This window comes from Arvicola amphibius, chromosome X, assembly GCF_903992535.2.
Source record: "Arvicola amphibius chromosome X, mArvAmp1.2, whole genome shotgun sequence".
Lineage (NCBI taxonomy): Eukaryota > Metazoa > Chordata > Mammalia > Rodentia > Cricetidae > Arvicola > Arvicola amphibius.
The window spans coordinates 110,467,088-110,485,119 of record NC_052065.1 but is presented as its reverse complement, the minus strand read 5'-3'; the positions used below and the strand labels follow the sequence as shown (position 1 = coordinate 110,485,119).

Genomic DNA, 18,032 nt, shown 5'->3' with positions numbered 1-18,032 from the left:
CAGTCTCTGCAGTCACAGCCATCTGTGAAATGGCAACTCCAGCAACTGTAGTCACAGTGGCAGCTACAGCAATAGCAGCAACAATTGCAGCTGTTATCCCAAAGTCTCACTGCTGTCGATAAAGGATGATCTCCTGATGTTCTTGAGACACCAGCACCAGAAGAGGAATCACAGATGTAATTGTTTATCTTTAAGCTATGCTGGTTATTTCCTGAATCAAGTTAGCCTCTACAAAGCAGTATTATCTTTTGCTTTATTTAACTTGGAGAATTGTGCCCCATTCCTGAGAAATACTGAGATAGCTGAAAACACACAGGCACTACCATCACCCCACAAAGATGCGCAGACAGGTCAGCTGTGTGCTGTGGAGAACGTTGTACATTTAAAACTGGTTAAAAGCAAATAAATCTGAATTTTAAATTAGTTCCTTGTACTTCTTGCAGAGAGACATGGTGGTGGTTATGACTGAAAATACAGAAGCAACACAGCTTGTCCTGTGGTCATCTGCCTGATGGTGACCTGTCCTCTGTGACTAGCTGAGGTGAAGCCAAGGAAGCCTGCATATGTGGCCTATGAGCCTCTTCAACCACCTTTTCCTATAGCTGAAGGCACACAGCACCAAGTGAATGTGGAGAACAGAAAGGGCCAGGCAGGACTGGAATGCACTTGCCTGGCAGGATCTGCTATGGGGAAGATTTTGAGAGTGTAATCTATGAACATAAAAAATTAAGAGGTTTGTTTTGCCTAGATAGGCCCAATTTCAATCTCTGAGATTATTTCTGTTCAGTGTGGGGTCAGAAGGGCAGGATATGATGGCACTCTGGTGTAGCACAAGTCCTAATAGGTCTTAATAATAAAAGCCCAGATATTAGGGAAAATGCTGATAGGGGAGACTAAGGAGCAAAATCACGGCCAACTTACCTATTCCACTTCCCAGCCAGAAAGAGACTGAATTCCTATTTCCTCCCACCTTATCACTTCCTCTCTCAGACCAGCCATATAACGTCCTGTCTGTCTGTACAGAGCTATAGATATCTATGGTTAGTTAGCGGCTAGCTCTTCCCTCTGTTCTTCAGGCAAGCTTTATTTGTACAAACAAGATATCTCCACATTCTGCGGTCTGTTGAATGGGGATGTAGCTTCTTTTGGTTAACCCAATTAAAGCGATGAGGGCTTTGGTTGAAAGGGGATCCTGTGCTTGTCTCTGGAAACTGGGTCAGGACATCCACCTTGGTGTGGAAGTCAACTCATTAAGGGTCAGCTTGGCTAGAGGGTGGGTTGCCTGAATATTGAGCCTTTGGAAACCTTATTTTTATAGTAATGCAACCCATAATTCTTTTTAGCAGTTTATTATTTAGACAATTTAGAAAGAATTCTGCATGTAAATAGAAGATTCCTCATTCCTAATTTCCATGAACATAGAATAAGAAAGCATACAGCACTGAGATGGAAATGTTGGTGTAGTCACTAACTTGTACCTGATCTGGACTTCATGCTGGCATTCCCATCCTTGAGATACAGAAGGTTTGATAATTATGCAATTCAACCTCAAAGAGAAAAAGAGGTTTTGTGGAGAGGTTGCTTTTTTTCTTTCTTTCTTTCTTTTGGTTGGGTCCCTTGAGGACAGGCCTTCACACCCCCACTTGATTTGTTTTGCCAATAGTTAAGCAGAAAGTATAGCAGGGACTTCTGGGGTCAGAGAAAGCGCTTAAAAGAAGAAAGGTGGAGCCATCAGTCTGATGGAGAGGAAGCAGAATGGGCAATACAGAGTAAAGTTAACCAAGACACGTAAAAGAACATAGATTTAAAAATATTGGTTAATTTAAGTTATAACAATTAGTTAGGAGCAAGCCTAAGTTAAATTTGAGCTTTTATAATTAATAATAAATCTCTATGTCATTTTTCTTATGAGCTGGTGGCCCAAAGAAAAATCTGTATACAGTACATCTTAAAATTTGCATTTTGGGAACTTGCTACATCACATGGAGTCAGTTTACCACATTGGAGTTCCATTCTGTAACATAAGGGTCTGCTTGTTGGGGTTTCTGTCCTGCCCAGTTCCCACAGCTGGCAAGTTACAAAGAAAATACACAGAAGTCTACATTAATCATAAACTGATTGGCCCATTAGCTTAGGCTTTGTATTAGCTCTTATAACATATATTAGCCAATTATTCTTATATATGTTAGCCACATAACTCAGTACCTTTTTCAGTGGGTCAGGTCACATCCTGCTTCTTCCATGATCTGGGCAGAACTGGGGAGGAATGAGCTTCCTCCTTCCCAACATTCTCCTGTTCTCATTGCCCCACTTTTACTTCCTTTCTGGTTGTTCCACCTATACTTCCTGCCTGGCTACTGGCCAACCAGTGTTTATTTGAGACATAATTGACAGAATATAGAATTGTTCCACACCATATGAGGGTAAACCTGGCAAAGACTTCTAGCAATGGGGGATATGGAGCCTCAGCTGGTCATGTCCTGTAACCAGGCAAGACTTCCAGTGGGTATATTGGGACCCCAAAACTAGCCACAAAGCCTTTGACCTGCAACATGTCCTACCTACATGATGTGTGGGGGTAAAAGTGGCACAGAACTTGTGGGAGTGGCCAAACGGTCCAGCTTGAGACTCATGCCACAAAAGAGAGCTCACCCCTGACACTGCCCAGAACACTGGGATTCAGAGGCTAGAGAGTCCAGAGACCTAGGATAGAACCAAACATTACTGACAAAAAAATCAATGAACTGATTGCTAATGGTATTCTGCTATACTCATAGATCAGTATCTAGTTCAGTCATCATCACAGAGGCTTCATTCAGCACCTGAAGGAAACAGATGGAGACCCAAAGGCAAACATTAGATCAAGCTCAGGGAATCCTGGTGAAAAGAGGAAGGACTGTAGAAACCAGAAGGGTCAAGGACATCACAAGAAAACCCACAGAATCACCTAACCTGGGCTCATAGGGACTCATAGAGATGGCAACCAGGGAGCCTGCACAGGACTGACCTAAGCCCTCTGCATATATGTGACAGTTGTATCTTCCTGTGAACTCCTAACAGTAGGAACAGGAGTTGTCTCTGACTCTTTTGCCGGGTTTTGGGACCCTATTCCTCATACTGGGTTGCCTTGCACAGCTTTAATATGAATGGAGGTGCTTTGTCGTACTGCAACTTGATATGCCAGGTTTAGTTGGTATCAATGGAAGGCCTACCCTCTTCTGTAAAAAAAACAGAGGAGGAAGGGTCAGTGGGGAGGCTGTGGGAGGAGAGAAGGGAGGCAAACTGTGGTCAGGAAGTAAAAAACTATTCATTTTTTAAAATGAAGAAAATAAAAAAGAAAGTTGCCTAGTGTATGTATTTCCTTAACCTCTGTATAAAGTGTTCTAGAGAGATGTTCAAATGCTCTCTCACTTTGAAGTTTTAATATTCCCTGCAACACAAAGAGGGCAAGATCATCATAATATATCATAATTTTTGTCTGAGATCATCCCTGGACAGGGTATTATGTGTAAATTCTGACAGATATTCTATTTTAAAAATCTAACATCAAGCCGGGCAGTGGTGGCGACCGCCTTTAATCCCAGCACTCGGGAGGCAGAGGCAGGCGGATCTCTGAGTTCGAGGCCAGCCTGGTCTACAAGAGCTAGATCCAGGACAGGCTCTAGAAACTACAGGGAAACCCTGTCTCGAAAAACCAAAAAAAAAAAAAATCTAACATCGATTTTCTCACAGTTATCATTGAGTGTGTGTGTGTGTGTGTGTGTGTATGTGTGTGTGTGTGTGTGTGTTTCTTTGGTACTGGATCTTACCAAGGAAAATGCTTTAGTTTCTACTCCTGTGCCTAAATGAACCAAGCCAACTCTGCATTCAGTGTCTTCAAAGGATTACGGAGAAGAGGCCCCTAATTTTCACTGCCAACTTCTTTCCCAGCAGGGAAAACACTGACCTGTGACATTGTAAAGTTGGGTCATGAGATACTGTCCAAGTTTGACACAGAGTTCTTCTGAAAATCTGTACCTATCCTATTCCGCCAAATAACTTTAAAATCCTTTGTTAATCCCTGTCAGGGGCCTCTCTGAAACCCAGGCCCAAGTCGGGTCCTAGTTCTTGAAGAAATCTTAAAGGCAGTATTTTATTTCAAGTAGCCCTTTCGCCATGTCTCCTACTTCGAACTGTCTTCTCCTGTGGGGTGGACCCAGCTCTTTACGCCCACACATACCCCCCCCCACTTCCGGGCCCATACTAGCCACACCCAGGAGTACTGTGGAACATGCGCAGCCTGATGTAACAATTTTCGCCCCGGGAATAGGGAGGTGCTTCACAGTGGTCTCTGCAATGCTCTAGTGATGGAGAGCAAGTACGTCTACTTCGATCTCGACTATTATGGGGTGGGCTTCTATGAGGAAGAAATAATGACCGAATCTCAGCAGAGGTTAGCCGCAGCAGCAGCCCGTAGATGCTACGGAAGAGGTGTTCGAGTTTTGCATGAGCTAGGTGATACAGACTACGTGAACCGTGAATATGAACATCTCTATTACCGTGAAAGAAACGAAACACGGGCCATCCCCAGTGAGCCTGGACGGGGAAAGCCCCGTGGGCCTGGGAAAGCCGCTGGAGCAGTTTCTCAACCCTCCAACAAGAGACGTGTAAAACACAAGTTCACCTACGTGCAACTTTGTGAACTGGACAGGCTTTTCCAAGAAACCCAGTATCCTAATGCACTCCAAAGGTATGTACATGATTTTTAAAGAATCCACTCTGTTTTCCAGTACTTTGAGCTCCTTTACCTTCTCCTGACCTCTTTCTTCATTAAAAATAAAAGTACTGGCCAGACAGAGGTGGTGCACGCCTTTAAATCCAGTACTCAAGAGGCAGAGGCAGGAGGATCTCTGTGAGTTCAAGGTCAGCCTGGTCTACAAGAGCTAGTTCCAGGACAACCAGAACACAGAGAAACACTGGCTCAACCTCCTCAGTAGCTGAGATTAGTTTGGTCCCTGGTTTGGGCCTCCTTCCCCTCTTGGCCCTGAAACTGCAAAATCTTCAGCTGAATTTATGGTGGGGGTGAGGAAGGTGGCCTCTGAGGTTAAAGGTCAAACTCTCCCATGCACTTTGGAAAAAGAAAAAGAAGCATAATGCTCCTGGTGGGGGTTTCTTTCATTTTACAGTTGTTTGTTAAAAGAAACTGTCCAAACCAAGACGAAGGTGCAGAGCTTGCAGTGTTTTCAAAACTGTCTTGGGAAACAAGACCCTTGCACTTTGTGATAGTCCCTGACCCCCTCTCTAGCCTACTGCACCATTTTGTCTTTTCATTCAGAGTCTGACAGCTTTGGCTGGCACACACAAAGGAAATCATGGATTGTGCTTTGCATCTATGGACAAATACCTCTTTACCTCAGAGTTTTAAGTCTTTGGTGATATATACCAAGAAACTGAAATGCTGGCTATATTAATTCTATGTTTACCGCTTTGAACAGCTAGTGACTCTGTTCTTGTGTGGTTAAACAAAAGCAAAATACCATCCACAAGAAATCCTAGTTCCGGGGAGGTGAGGAAATGCCTGGTTCTGGGGGCCACAGTGAATATGGGACCAGTGACAGATAGTGTATCAAAAAATAAAGTTGGAGCTGAAGAGATGGCTCATGGGGTAAAAGTGCTTAAAACAAGCCTGAAGATTGGTTTGTACTTGCAACCCAATTAGAAAGCCCCAGAGGTACTACTGATGGGCACCTAAATCCCATCAGTCCTACAGGCAGATGGGAGACAGGCACAAGAAAACCACCACAACATGTTGAGCCAGGTAGACCTAGTAGGCAGCATAGCCTCAGAACAACAAGAAAAACCCAACCTCAACAAGGTCAAAGGGAAGAAGAGACTCCAAAATTTGTCACCCAAGCTCTAATAGGTTTGGCCTTTGGAGCACTTGTGTGTCCCCCTCGTGTGTGTGTGTGTGTGTGTGTGTGTGTGTGTGCGTGCGTGCATGTGTATAATGAATATTATACACATATAATATTATAGAATATTATATATAATGACTGAAATAATTTTTATAGCAAAATGATTGCCATTCAAGCATGTCTTCCTGAATTTATACCCATACCCAATATCCACACAAAACAAGCACAGCTGCACAGAAAAAAATTGGACATTGCTCTAATCAAATACATACAATATAGTCAATTCCCAGGCTTTTCTCAGCTCCAGTTCCTTATTAGAACCCTGCTCACTTTAACTATGTGTGAGCATGACACACGTGAACATGTGGATGAAGAGGGAAATCTGAGAGTCTGTTCTCTCCTTCCCTCATGTGAGGACCAGGGGTTGGAATCTCATCTTCAGGAGTGCCATCTGGTCCCTTTACCCACCAAGTGATCTCCCCTGGCTATGCTATAGAGTTCTTAAAGCAAGATTTAGTGTTTTGACAAGATGAAGTCACTTCTAAAAGAGTCCTATCTGCAAGAAAAAGTGATTAAATGAGAATTTAATGAATTGGGGGCAGGGATAACAAGATAAAAATGTGGAGAGGCCATATATGTGCACTTTCCTTTCCTCTCCCCAAGTGGCAGTGGCTAACCTCTGTCCCTTTCTCTCCACAGAAAAGCACTTGCAGAGCTCATTCATGTGGACGAATGCAAGGTGAAGGTCAGTAGAGGCTCACCTCTGTTGTAGAGGAGACGGGGACCCGCTTGATCATCCAGGCTGCCTGGTTTGCTTAGCCCAGAAATAACCACATAGAAACTGTATTAATGAAATCACTGCTTGGCCCACTATCCCATGTCTTGTATTGGCTAACTCTCGCATATTAGTTTAACCCATTTCTATTAATCTATATATCGCCACGTGGCAGTGGCTTACCGGGAAAGATTCTAACCAGCGTCCGACTCAGGCAGAGGATCCATAGTGTCTCTCTGACTCTGCTTTCTTCCTCCCAGCATTCAGTTCTGTCTTCTTTACCTACCTATGTTCTGCCCTATCAGGTCAAGCAGTTTCTTTATTGATTAACCAATACGAGCAACACATAGAAAGAAGGTCTTCCTACACATCTCAGATCTGCTTCAGGACAGTCATGGCCTTGTCTTCTACATCTGGAGCTCCTGGGTCTTTTTTGCCTGCTTTGTGGAGGCAAACAATAGTTGGACTAATGTGCTCTTTGGAAGTAGAATGTGTTTGCAAAAGTAAACTCCAGCTAGTGCTTCTTCCCCGTTTCTGGAAGTAAAGGAAAGCAAAACCAAGAAACCGTGTCTCCCATTTTCTGTGTGAGAGGAATTATGTTTATGTCTGTCTAAATATAGCAAATTGAGGTATAATTATGATGTATGCATGTCATACACACCTGCATGTCCCTTCATTAATGATGAACTATGTGTGACAAAAAGATCTTCTGCATAGTATTTCTGTCTGGAGTCATGTTGGAACTCAGGATTGCCATGGAAATACTTACGTGATGGTAGGAATAAGAGTTAGTTGTTACTAAATGCTCAAAGAATGAGTGAGTAAATATGGAGCAGGGATGGCTTGCCTTTATATGAGGAAAATTGTTTAAGCAAGGTGAAAAGGATGTGGAACAAGAGCTGAAAAGCCCTTGTGGCTTGTTCTTCTGATTTCCTTTTGAAAGGTTTTAGTGATACAGCCCAGACAAATGCAGCTCTGAATTTAATCTCCCCAGCTTGGTATCTTCTTTCAACTCTGAGATAGTGCTCCAAATCTTTAATTATGAAGAAGGTGATGACTGACAGATTTGAAAGTCGGTCTTAAGAATGAGCCTGATAGAGTTCAGGCGTTGGTGGATAGCTTGTTTTTCCAGAGGCTTCTGCAGAAGAGTGGGCCTGTTGCTGTGTGTGCTGAGTCAGTGTGTTGACAGTCTGTAGTGGTGGAAAGCAAGATTTCATGGGGTATGACCAAATCCTCCACCCTGGGTAATACTTGCAGTCTTGAAGTTTGTAAGGAATGGGAAACTCCATTCTTCTGTGAAGGGGAAAATGCCAGTCCCCTATGAAGTTGTATGTATTTTACCACCATAACATTAGTTACTCAGCATGATAACCCAGCCTCCATCTTGGTCTTATTTCAGGCTTGGTTTAAGAATAGGAGGTCTAAATACAGGAACAAGCAGATGGAATTCCTACTCGGCAGTGAAACATCTGATCCTATGAACAACTTTCCACCCAAGAAGGATGAAGATCCCGAGAGTGCCTCTGTTGCAAAGGAATCACAACAGTTCCTCTTGTGCCAGTAATATCTTGGGCAATCCTGTTGGCCATGAAAACACTGTCTTGTCACATACAATAGCAATAAATACTAAGATTTACCAAAGCACTAGTTGTATTTGTCATTCCATTCGCATAGAATGAGACATTTTGTTCTGCTAATGGAAGCCAGAAGAGAAGTCCAAAGTTTGGAGAATCACATTCAAAGTAACTTGAACAAGTAAGCATTGTCCCTATCTACCTTCTAAAATCCAAGGGACAGTAGTCTGTGGGGGTGAAAACCAGCCGGAGTTTCCAGTGTTTAGATTTTAACTCTACATTTTCCCCGTTAAATTCCCGACTAAACATTTTGGCCAGATCGAGGTGTTAAACTACAATCTGTGTTCTAAGGAGGGCACATCTACAAAAAGAATTGTCTGTCACCAACTTTAATATGCTCATATCAAAGTGAATGGGCCAAAAGACATTTTGATTTTGTTTTGTAACATGTTGACCACACAGTCAGAAATTCATGCTTGCAAATTCCATACTCTTTCCCATGTGTCTGGCTCTATTTCCTGTGAGTGGTTTCTATAGTTTTGGGGAGAAGACTCAGGGCTGATTTGCATAATCATATTTGCATAATCATAAAAGGGTGCTGTGGATAAAGAACAGCTTGAAACCCTTTCCACTGTATTTTCTCTGAACAGAGGCGATCTAAATTTGGCAGATCACCTAGCCCCTGGATGTTTCCAGCTGTTTGTGTTGCTCTGGCCAGCACATCCAATCCTATAGTCCTCCCACCCCGCCCCAGGGCAGTTTCTTAGACCCTGGCCATTCTGTCCAGGTGTTCTTCCTGGAGGAAGTAGGGAAGCCTGATGACTTCTTATCCTTACTCTGTGGAACAGTAAGCACCATTAGGGATATCCAGTAAGAGGGGTGTCTAGAGCATTCTGGGAATGAATGGTACAAGTGGCTCCTGGGCCTTTGGCTTTGGAGTGTGTCTCCCGTTATGTCTGGGCTATAGTCTGGGCTCCTGACTAACACTAGAATGAGGCACAAAGATAGGGAAATTTTGCACCTGGAGCACTCAGTGGTCAGGTAGTAAACTGAAAGGAAACAAAAAGTCTTGACAATGGGCTGCAAAACCCAAGTAAATCTGAGCCCCCTTTAACCAACCAATTCTAGTTTTGAAGCTGCTATCTACTACTCACTTCCTTTTCGTTCACCTTCCTTACTTCAGCCACGCTGCTTGTTTCTCAACCGGAGATATGTTCCTATCCTGACCTCGGGGTCTTTGAACTTGTTCCCTTTCCCCTGAGTCCTCTCACCTGAGTATTCCCATGGTTCATCTTAAGAAGTAAAACATTTTTATTCATTCTTTGTGGATTTCACATCATGCATCTGGATCTCACTTATCTCCCTGCCCCTTTGTGTCTGCCCTTTGCCCTTGCAACCTCTCTCACAAAACAAAACCAAATTTAAAAGAAAAGCTAAACCAAATAAGTAGCAAAAAGGAAAAAGAAGGAGAAAGAAAAGAATAATCACCATCTCATTGTGGAAGCTGTGGTGTGGTCCAGCGAATAACACAATTTTCCCTTAGACCATACAGCTTTATTGCAAGTGTTCACTGCTATGAGCCATTGGTCTGGCCTCTGGCTTCTGCTACACTGTAGATAATGGACCCTCACGGGGACTCCTTTAGGATATCCTCCTGTGTTGTGGAGATCCTGCAACTTTGGTTCTGCAGGTTCAGCCCCTTCACATGCTCCAACAGATCACAGATGGGATGGATGCTGGCATGGCCCAACTCATCGGCCTAGTTCTGGGCCTGGGTGGAGCTGGTTGGTCGGCCTGCCAGCTTTCCCTCGCTGTCACTACCAGGTGAGTTCGCCATCATTTCTCAGGCTAGCTCACGCAGTGCAGCCTGCAGCCAGGGACGGGGCTCGTTCTCCTGCTCCCAGACACTGCTTACCCACACTCACACCACCAGGGTGGGTTCTCAGTTTTGCCCACTAGAGGAGCAGGGCCCACTCTCCAGATTGCTGGGTAGGGGGCATGCTAAAGCAGTGGGTGGGGTCATATCTCCTGCCATGCCCTCAGACAGTTCTCTTGTGCCCTTGCCATCAGGGTTAGCTGTAGTGTGTAGCCCAGGTGAGGGCAGGGCCTCCTCTACCCAGTGCTGTAGCTGGTGAGGGGCAGTACTGGCTCTCTCATTCTCAAGAATGTGTCAGGGCCAGCTCTCCCAGCTGCCATAGGTAGTGAGGGTCAAGGAAGCAGAGAGGTCTTCTCCCCTTTACCCACTCTACCATATGGCAGATGAGGGGTGGGACCAGATTTCCCATGCAAGTTCGTGGGGCCAGATCACTTGTACCCCCATCAATAGGCTCAGCCATACTGTTCTGCAAAGGCAAAGTACAGGACCAGTTCTCCCTAGTGTTGTAGCCAGCAAGGGGTGGGACAACTCTGAGCAACCCTATCCTCACTACCTTTGATGGTAAAAGTAGCTATGGACATTAACACAGACCATGACTCCAGCAGAGCCAGCAACTCAGACATGGCAGTGGATGACACCATGGCCCCTGGGAACAGTGCAGGCCACTTGGATCTCTATGGCCCCAACAGAGGGTCTGCTCTCAGACACAAACATGGCCCTAGGTAGTAGCCGACCTGATGTCTGCATGGTACTTGGTGGTAACAGGGGCCAAGAATATCAACACAGACTCTAACTGAGGTTGAACATAGACCCACATATAATCCTTGGCAATAACCAAGGCCAGTAAGACCCCATGGCCCCTGGTGACAATGCATATCACTCAGGTCTGTATGGGCCAGGCAGTGGCACAACCCTTGGACACCACATGGCCACAAGTGGCCTCCCAGATCTTGGGCAGCAGTGTGGCCTTTGGCAGCAATATAGACCACAGACAGCAACACAGACTCAGGTCACGGTAGAACCATTGACCCAGCTATGGTCCTTGGAAGAAGCCTGGGACTAGATGTCATTGTGGCCTTAGATGACATTACAGGCTACCCAGATCAGCATGGCCCAGTGGCAGTGTGACACCCCCACCCCCCGAACAACAACATGGCCCCAGGTGGCAGCCCAGATCCTGCTGTGGCCCCTAGGAACCATACAGTGAGATTTCAGCTGATAGAGCAGAAGGCTGACCCACCAGAATGAATGCGTTCTGATGGAGATAAACCAGTTCACAAGGCCCTGGGCCTTTTGTATATCAGCTGATTCTTACAGTAGATCTCTTGTGAAGCCATAAGCACTCTCCTTTGGTGCAAGATTCAGCAGAGTATGGATTATTGGGCACGATTCTTTCCCATGTACTGGTAGATTGGGCCATTCCTCCCCCACTCTGTGGGAACTCCAGTGGGAAATTTAGGCACACAGTCAATAACCTTGGTTCCCACAGTCTAATCTCTGCTTAGTTTCCTGAGATCCACTAGAAGCTACCTCCCTGCAGCTATCTTCCACTTGACAGGACATGCAGTCAGGAAAGGAGTCTTTCATACAGATCACATTAGGGACCTTCAAAGATAAAGAGACGTCCAAGCCTCTGTTTTCTGTGTGCATATAAACTGGAAACTTTACAGAATAGGAGAACAGCCTGAGAAGAATAAAGAAACTGATCAGAAAAGTACGTAGTGGAGACTTCCTTTCACCCTCAGATCTAAGTCCCACGCTTGCTGTAAGTCTTCTTCTCAGCTTTGAAGGGGACACCGAGGCTGGCACTCGGAAGTCCTGGGTAAGATCCCAGGCATCCGCTCAGTCTTCCATGGTAACAAGAGTCATGGATACATGACCGTGACTGCAGTAGGGTCACGGACCCAGACATAACCCTTGGCCCAGTTCAGTCCAGACAACACCGGGACCCAGGGTGACAACACAGGTCACCAGGCTTTATTTGGCCCAGGCTGCACCGTGACCCTCAAATACAAACATGACCTCAGGTGTTGGCCCAGACTATAGCCTCTGCATGGCCCTTGGTGGCAAGAGGAGCCACAGACATCAACACAGTCCCCCACAGCTTTTTAGATATTGTCCCTGGCAACAGCCCAAGCCCAGACATCCATCACCTTGGACCCAGGAGGCAAGGGGGCCATTCAGGTCAGCCTGTTCCTCATTGCCCTTGACTCTTCAGATCCGCCTCTTCCTAGTCCGTGAACCATTCTGCCTTGCTCTCACCCATTTCCCCACCCTGTACTTGCTCACCATACTGGTGTCTGAGCACATGGCACTGGAGGTGCACGGTTGATTTCTGCCCACATAAGCCGAAAGGAGCTGTGGCTGTCCTCTTCGCACACTCCTGGGCCTCGGCTCAGTTTTCTGCATCTCTGTCCTCTCTGCTGCTGAAGTTGCTTCTGATCTTTCATGACTCCATCACTCTGCTTCCCTACTTTCCCGTTTCCTTCTGCACTCACCACTTAGTAGCTTCCTCCCCATGGCTTGCAAAACTTGCTTTTTCTACACCCCAGTCCCACCTGCTCAGGGGTGGCACCACTCACAGTGACCCGGGCACTTTCATGTCAATCACTACTTAAGAAAATGCTCCACGCTTACCTATAAAGCCAGTCTTAAGGGGGCATTTTCTCAATTATGGCTCCCTCTGCCAAGGTGACTTTAGCTTCTGTTGACATGAAAATAGGCAGCAGAACTCCTTTAGCTGTGGTTGTCAGACAGACTGGACAGACCTTGTGTGATGAGTTCCCTCTGGTTTTGTTTGTTTTGTGTAAGTCCTTATCTCTCCTGCATATATGAAGAACAACTTTGTTGAGCATTGTGTTCTCAGCTAGTCAGGTCATTTAAACAAGGGCATTAAAGGTAAATGTGTCAGTTACATTGTTTTTATGCTGTGACAAAATACCATGACCAAGTCTACTTATACAAGAAAGAGTTCATTTGAGCTTATGGTTTGAGAGGGTTAAGTGTCCTTCACGGCAAGAGGCATTGCAGCAGGGGCAGGACGCTGAGGATTCTTGATCCATAAGGAAGCAACAGAGAGCATACATTGGGAAATATGTCCACAGTGACATATTTCCTTTAACATGGCCACCCCTTACTAAGCCTCCCCAAGTAGCTCCATCAGTTGAAGAGCCTGTGTAGAGTTAACAGTTAATGTATGTGTATCCATTAGCTGATCATTACCTGATATCATAAACCATATTTTTTCATGATGATCTTTATTGGATAGTTATTTTTCCTAATTGGCTGAGAATTATTATAATTAGGCACTGTGAAGGCTAATTTTTCTCTATCCTATTCTTGTAAAGGTATAGTGAAGAAACAATCCTTTAAATCAATAACTATCTGAGGCCATTCTTTTGGGAACAGAGAAGGCAGAGGAATTCCAGATTGGAGGGGGCCCATAGGTTGAATAAACTTGTTGATAGCTCTAAGATTTGCTATGCTTTAACCATGATCCAGCTCTTAAAGATGGCTGGCTAAAAGGGTTCCCCATCAAGCCTGAGACTGTGGGGGTGTCTCATTCAGACCACCACATCATTTTATAATCCATGCCACATAATGAAAGCTGACCATCATCTGAGTGAAGAGGTATGCATTTGCTAATCCATTGCTACATGCTAAATTTTCTTCCCCTGAGCAATGGCCTCTGACAGACCAAATATCTTGTACTGTTGGTGCCAAAATCAACAGTAAACTTGCAAATTCCTATTGTCCTGTTGCACAGGCAATAGAGAACCAAGGTATGGAGAAATAGTTTCATAGAACACATTTTCTTCCTTTTATATTATCTATCTATCTATCTATCTATCTATCTATCTATCTATCTATCTATCTTTGCTTTTTCGATACAGGGTTGCTCTGTGTATCTCTGTCTTTGAACTCTCTCTGTAGACAAGGCTGGCCTCAAATTCACAGAGATTCTTTTAGCTCTGCCTCCCAAGTGCTAGGATTAAAGGAGTGTGTCACCACTGCCTGGCACACATTATCTTCCTTAACTACAGCCATACTGGTGATTTTTATGCCCCAAGAAGCTAACATGAACTGGCTCTATGTTTTTGCCATCATATGATTTCATTACATTTCCTATCATGCTTTAGAGACACAAGCGAGTGGGGAGCATATAAATAGCATAGTGATAGAGTGATAGCAGCATTTTATTCCACACAGAGAATCATAAGAATGAAACTAATAGGTTTCCCTAATCAGGGAAAGTCATGTATTTTCCAGCTGTCTTGATGACAGGGGGTGTTGGGATTACAGTCACCTGTGTTGTGGCATATAAACGGTACAAGAAATGCAAATTCCTCCCAGTGTCCCATTTATCTATGCAATCCAACTGGTCTGGATAAAAGTCCAATTTATCTCCAAACTCACCAGGTGATACAGAGACAGCATTACCATGCAGATGCACAATGGAACACCTATTAAATCTGCATCCCCTGTAGGAGTGCATCAATCTCCTTTGAGGTAGTGTTTGTTACAAAGTCATCCCATCCAGAAGAGGGAGCATGATGATTATTTTACACTATTTTGAAGGTCATTTTTCCCCTGTTTTCTCACTGACCTCATTTTCTCTCTCAGGAATTTTTTCATTTATGATCAGATTGTATCATGGACTGACAGACCTGATTTTAAGTGGTTTGATGAGATGCAATCAACAACAGAAGCAGCATTACACGAAGAGTCCTGTAAATCTGACTCTTGTTCACAACTGCAACACAGACTGGTCTGCCTCCTTCATAGTTGGGCTAAAAGACCACTGGTAGGCTAAGGAATTCAATAACCTCTTTCAGGGTGGCTCAGGCATATTTTCCAGTGACATCTCAATGGAGCTGACTAGATCCTCACCAACAGAGAAATAAATAAAGTTTGCCTTCTCTAGTAGAAGCCTTATTTTCTAAATCAAAGATCCTTCATTTTGACTTTTGATGGTTTCTTGGAGATCTGCTCAAGGGCTGAGCTTTGTTTCTTTCCCTCCAGGCTGGTGTTACCTTCTCCAGAGCAGGAGTCTTGTGAAAAGTTTTACAGATGCATGTTGCCCATACCTGCAGGAGATAGACCAGGAATTCAGTAGATAGGGAAAATAGCAAACAGACTCCAAAGCCTGGGAAAGAAAAAGGTGAAGACACAATTCCCTGGGAATTGAGGATTTGGAAAAATGGAATGCTATATCCATGTTCAGAACATGTGCAGAGAAAACACGCTAGAGGGACCCGAGCTTTCTACCACTGCCAGGCAGTGAGCTATGTCTAATCATGGAGAGACTTGGCCAATAGATTTGAGTAAACAGGACAGAACAATGGTCTGCCAAAAGGAGAGGGGACTCAGATGTCAAAGGAGAAATATATTGTAAATATAATGAAGATAAAATGTCCTTTGTATTTAGTCCCTGAAGTGGAACAAAAGATGTCCTAGTATCAGGGAAGTATGGAAGTCACAGATATTGTAAGAGATAAAGAAAAACATTACAATTGATTAAAGTGAAAACGAATTTATAAGGTTCATGCAGCACATGAACTGCCCCACCCCTCTCCTGGCCAAGTGAAAATCCACTCTAAACACGCAGGAAAGCGTAAACGATAAACCTCTTTGATAGAACAGGTGTGGTTCTACCTAATGCCCAAAGACAACCATGCCTTCGCTGGAATAAAAGGAAGCCCTGGGCTTAGAGGGTTTCATGTATGTTGTCACCTTTAAAATCTCTTTCGGGTCACACTTCGAATACTTTAAACAGACACAGGAGACCATTTGGACAAATTAGAGAGACTTGCACAGTGAAAATATTATTGAGATTACATTTTTAAAAAACTTTTTAATTGATTCTTTGCGGATTTCACATCATGCATCCCAATACCATTAAATCTTCCTTTCCCTTTGTCTCAGCCCTCTGCCCTTGCAACCTCCCTGACTACTAATCTCCTCATGGAAGCTGAAGTGTGACAGTGAGTCACACAGTATACCCTTTAGTCCACACATCTTGACTTGCGCGTGTTCATTGCAATAAGTCATTTGTCTGGTTTGAGGCCTCTGGTTTGTGCTCTACCATAGATGATGGGACCTCCCTGGGACTCCTTTTGAATATCCTGTCATTGTCCTGTGTTGTGGAGATCCTGCAGCTTTGGGATCTGCAGATCTGACACCTTTAAACGCTCCAGCAGATCTCTTCAAATTATTCTCTTCAAATATTCGTCCCCAGGGTCATCATGCACACCTAGTAGGATTATGTCCTCCTGAGAAGAGATCCAGGTCCTGATTGATGACAGACCACGACTTACTGACAGCTGTTATCTGCTGTTTCCACCTTAAAGCACAGGCATGCTTTTTTGAAGGTTGTCCCTATTACTTTTGATAAAGAGGCCAGAAATACAGTCTGGATAAAAGATAGCCTCTTCAACTAATGGTGTTGGTCAAATTGGATGTCTGCATGTAGGGAAATCAAAATAGGAAATCACTGGTCCACAGCAGTTGTAAATGACTACTAGGTGCCTGCAGAAGTGAGGCGCTTTGGGGGAACCCAGGGCCTACCTGGTGATGGGGGAGATGAAGGGCAGATCCAGCAAGGGAGGACTATCACTAAGGTTACTACCACAGCTGATGCTGCCCTACTTGCCTGCCCTGCCTGCTTTGGTATTTGATAACCAGGTCCCTGCCTGGTTACTGGATTCCATTTTACAGTGATCTGAATATTGTTAAGATATTAATAATACTGGAATATTATTTTATGCTGCTCTACCTTACTAATGAGTTGGCTCTGGGGTTGGCTTATGGCTCTTGACCTAAGCATGATTTAAAAACTAACATTCCTCTCCATCAGTTGTTAGGTGATCCACCTGATTTTATGACAGGGGAAGGAAGGCAAAACAGAACAGTCAAGAAACTGAGCTATTGGCTTAATTTAACTCTCTAAGATTCTGCAACTGCAAGACATATATGTTACAATAAGACCCTGCCTATGTGCAGTAGAATACATTGTAATCTTGTGGTTTGACTCTATAAGCCTTGGATACTCTGTCCAGGGACTACATCTAGGGAGTGCTCTCAGCTGTAGTCCTGGGGTCATGAACATAAAGCACTAGTATTTATTTGATAAAGCCTCTTCTTATTAAAATTTATTAATGGTCACGGTGAATCTCTGAATGATCCCACACCCACAACATTTTGTTCAATATTATCATGTTAGCTTCTATTTTTCTCATTATATTTTCTTTTATTATTACTCCTTAGAAGCCTGTATGTTTGTATACATTATACATATAATATATAATATATGCAATACTGTATTGATTCTTTGGGAATTTCACAAGATGCATACCAATTCTGTTCATTTCCCAGTCTCTCTATATCCTACTGTGTGTTGTCCTACCAGAAAAGAAAATTTAAAAAAGTACCAAACCAACCAACAACCAAACAAAGAAAAAACAAAAAAAAACCCACTTCACTCCTCTGTCTTTCCTGCCACTCCAATTATTTTAGTAGCCTTGGGAGCTGCAGTATAACATGGAGTAAATCTTTTTGTCCAATCAGACCCACCTGAAAACGTTCATTGGGATGAGTCATTGGTCTGGTTAAAGGTCTCTGGTATCTGGACCCTCACTGAAACTCCTCTACAATATCCTGCAGCTGCCTCACGTTGAGGAGATCTTGCAGAACCAGTCCCTTCACATGTGCCAGCAGGTCCTAGATGGGCAGATGCTAGGGTGAGCAACTCAAAGCCCCGATTTTGCCCTGTGTGGTAGGTGACCTGGTCAGTCCTGGATCCTGGAGCCACTCCCTCGGGTGATCAGTGGAGCCAGCTCTTCTACAACCATTCCATCATGGTCAGCTGTTGCATGCCTGTGTTGAGGGGCGGGGCCATCTCTCCTGAGTTCAGG

At 44.2% G+C, this 18,032-nt stretch overlaps 1 protein-coding gene across 1 annotated transcript; it reads left to right on the top strand.

The window, feature by feature from the left end:
• Window positions 1-4,346: 4,346 nt before the first annotated feature.
• LOC119804551 (retinal homeobox protein Rx-A-like) lies at window positions 4,347-8,233 on the top strand. Its single transcript, XM_038315940.1, has 3 exons — window positions 4,347-4,729; window positions 6,594-6,639; window positions 8,069-8,233. The coding sequence occupies exons 1-3, from the start codon at window positions 4,347-4,349 to the stop codon at window positions 8,231-8,233; spliced, it is 594 nt and encodes a 197-aa protein (XP_038171868.1).
• The last annotated feature ends 9,799 nt before the right edge of the window (window positions 8,234-18,032 follow it).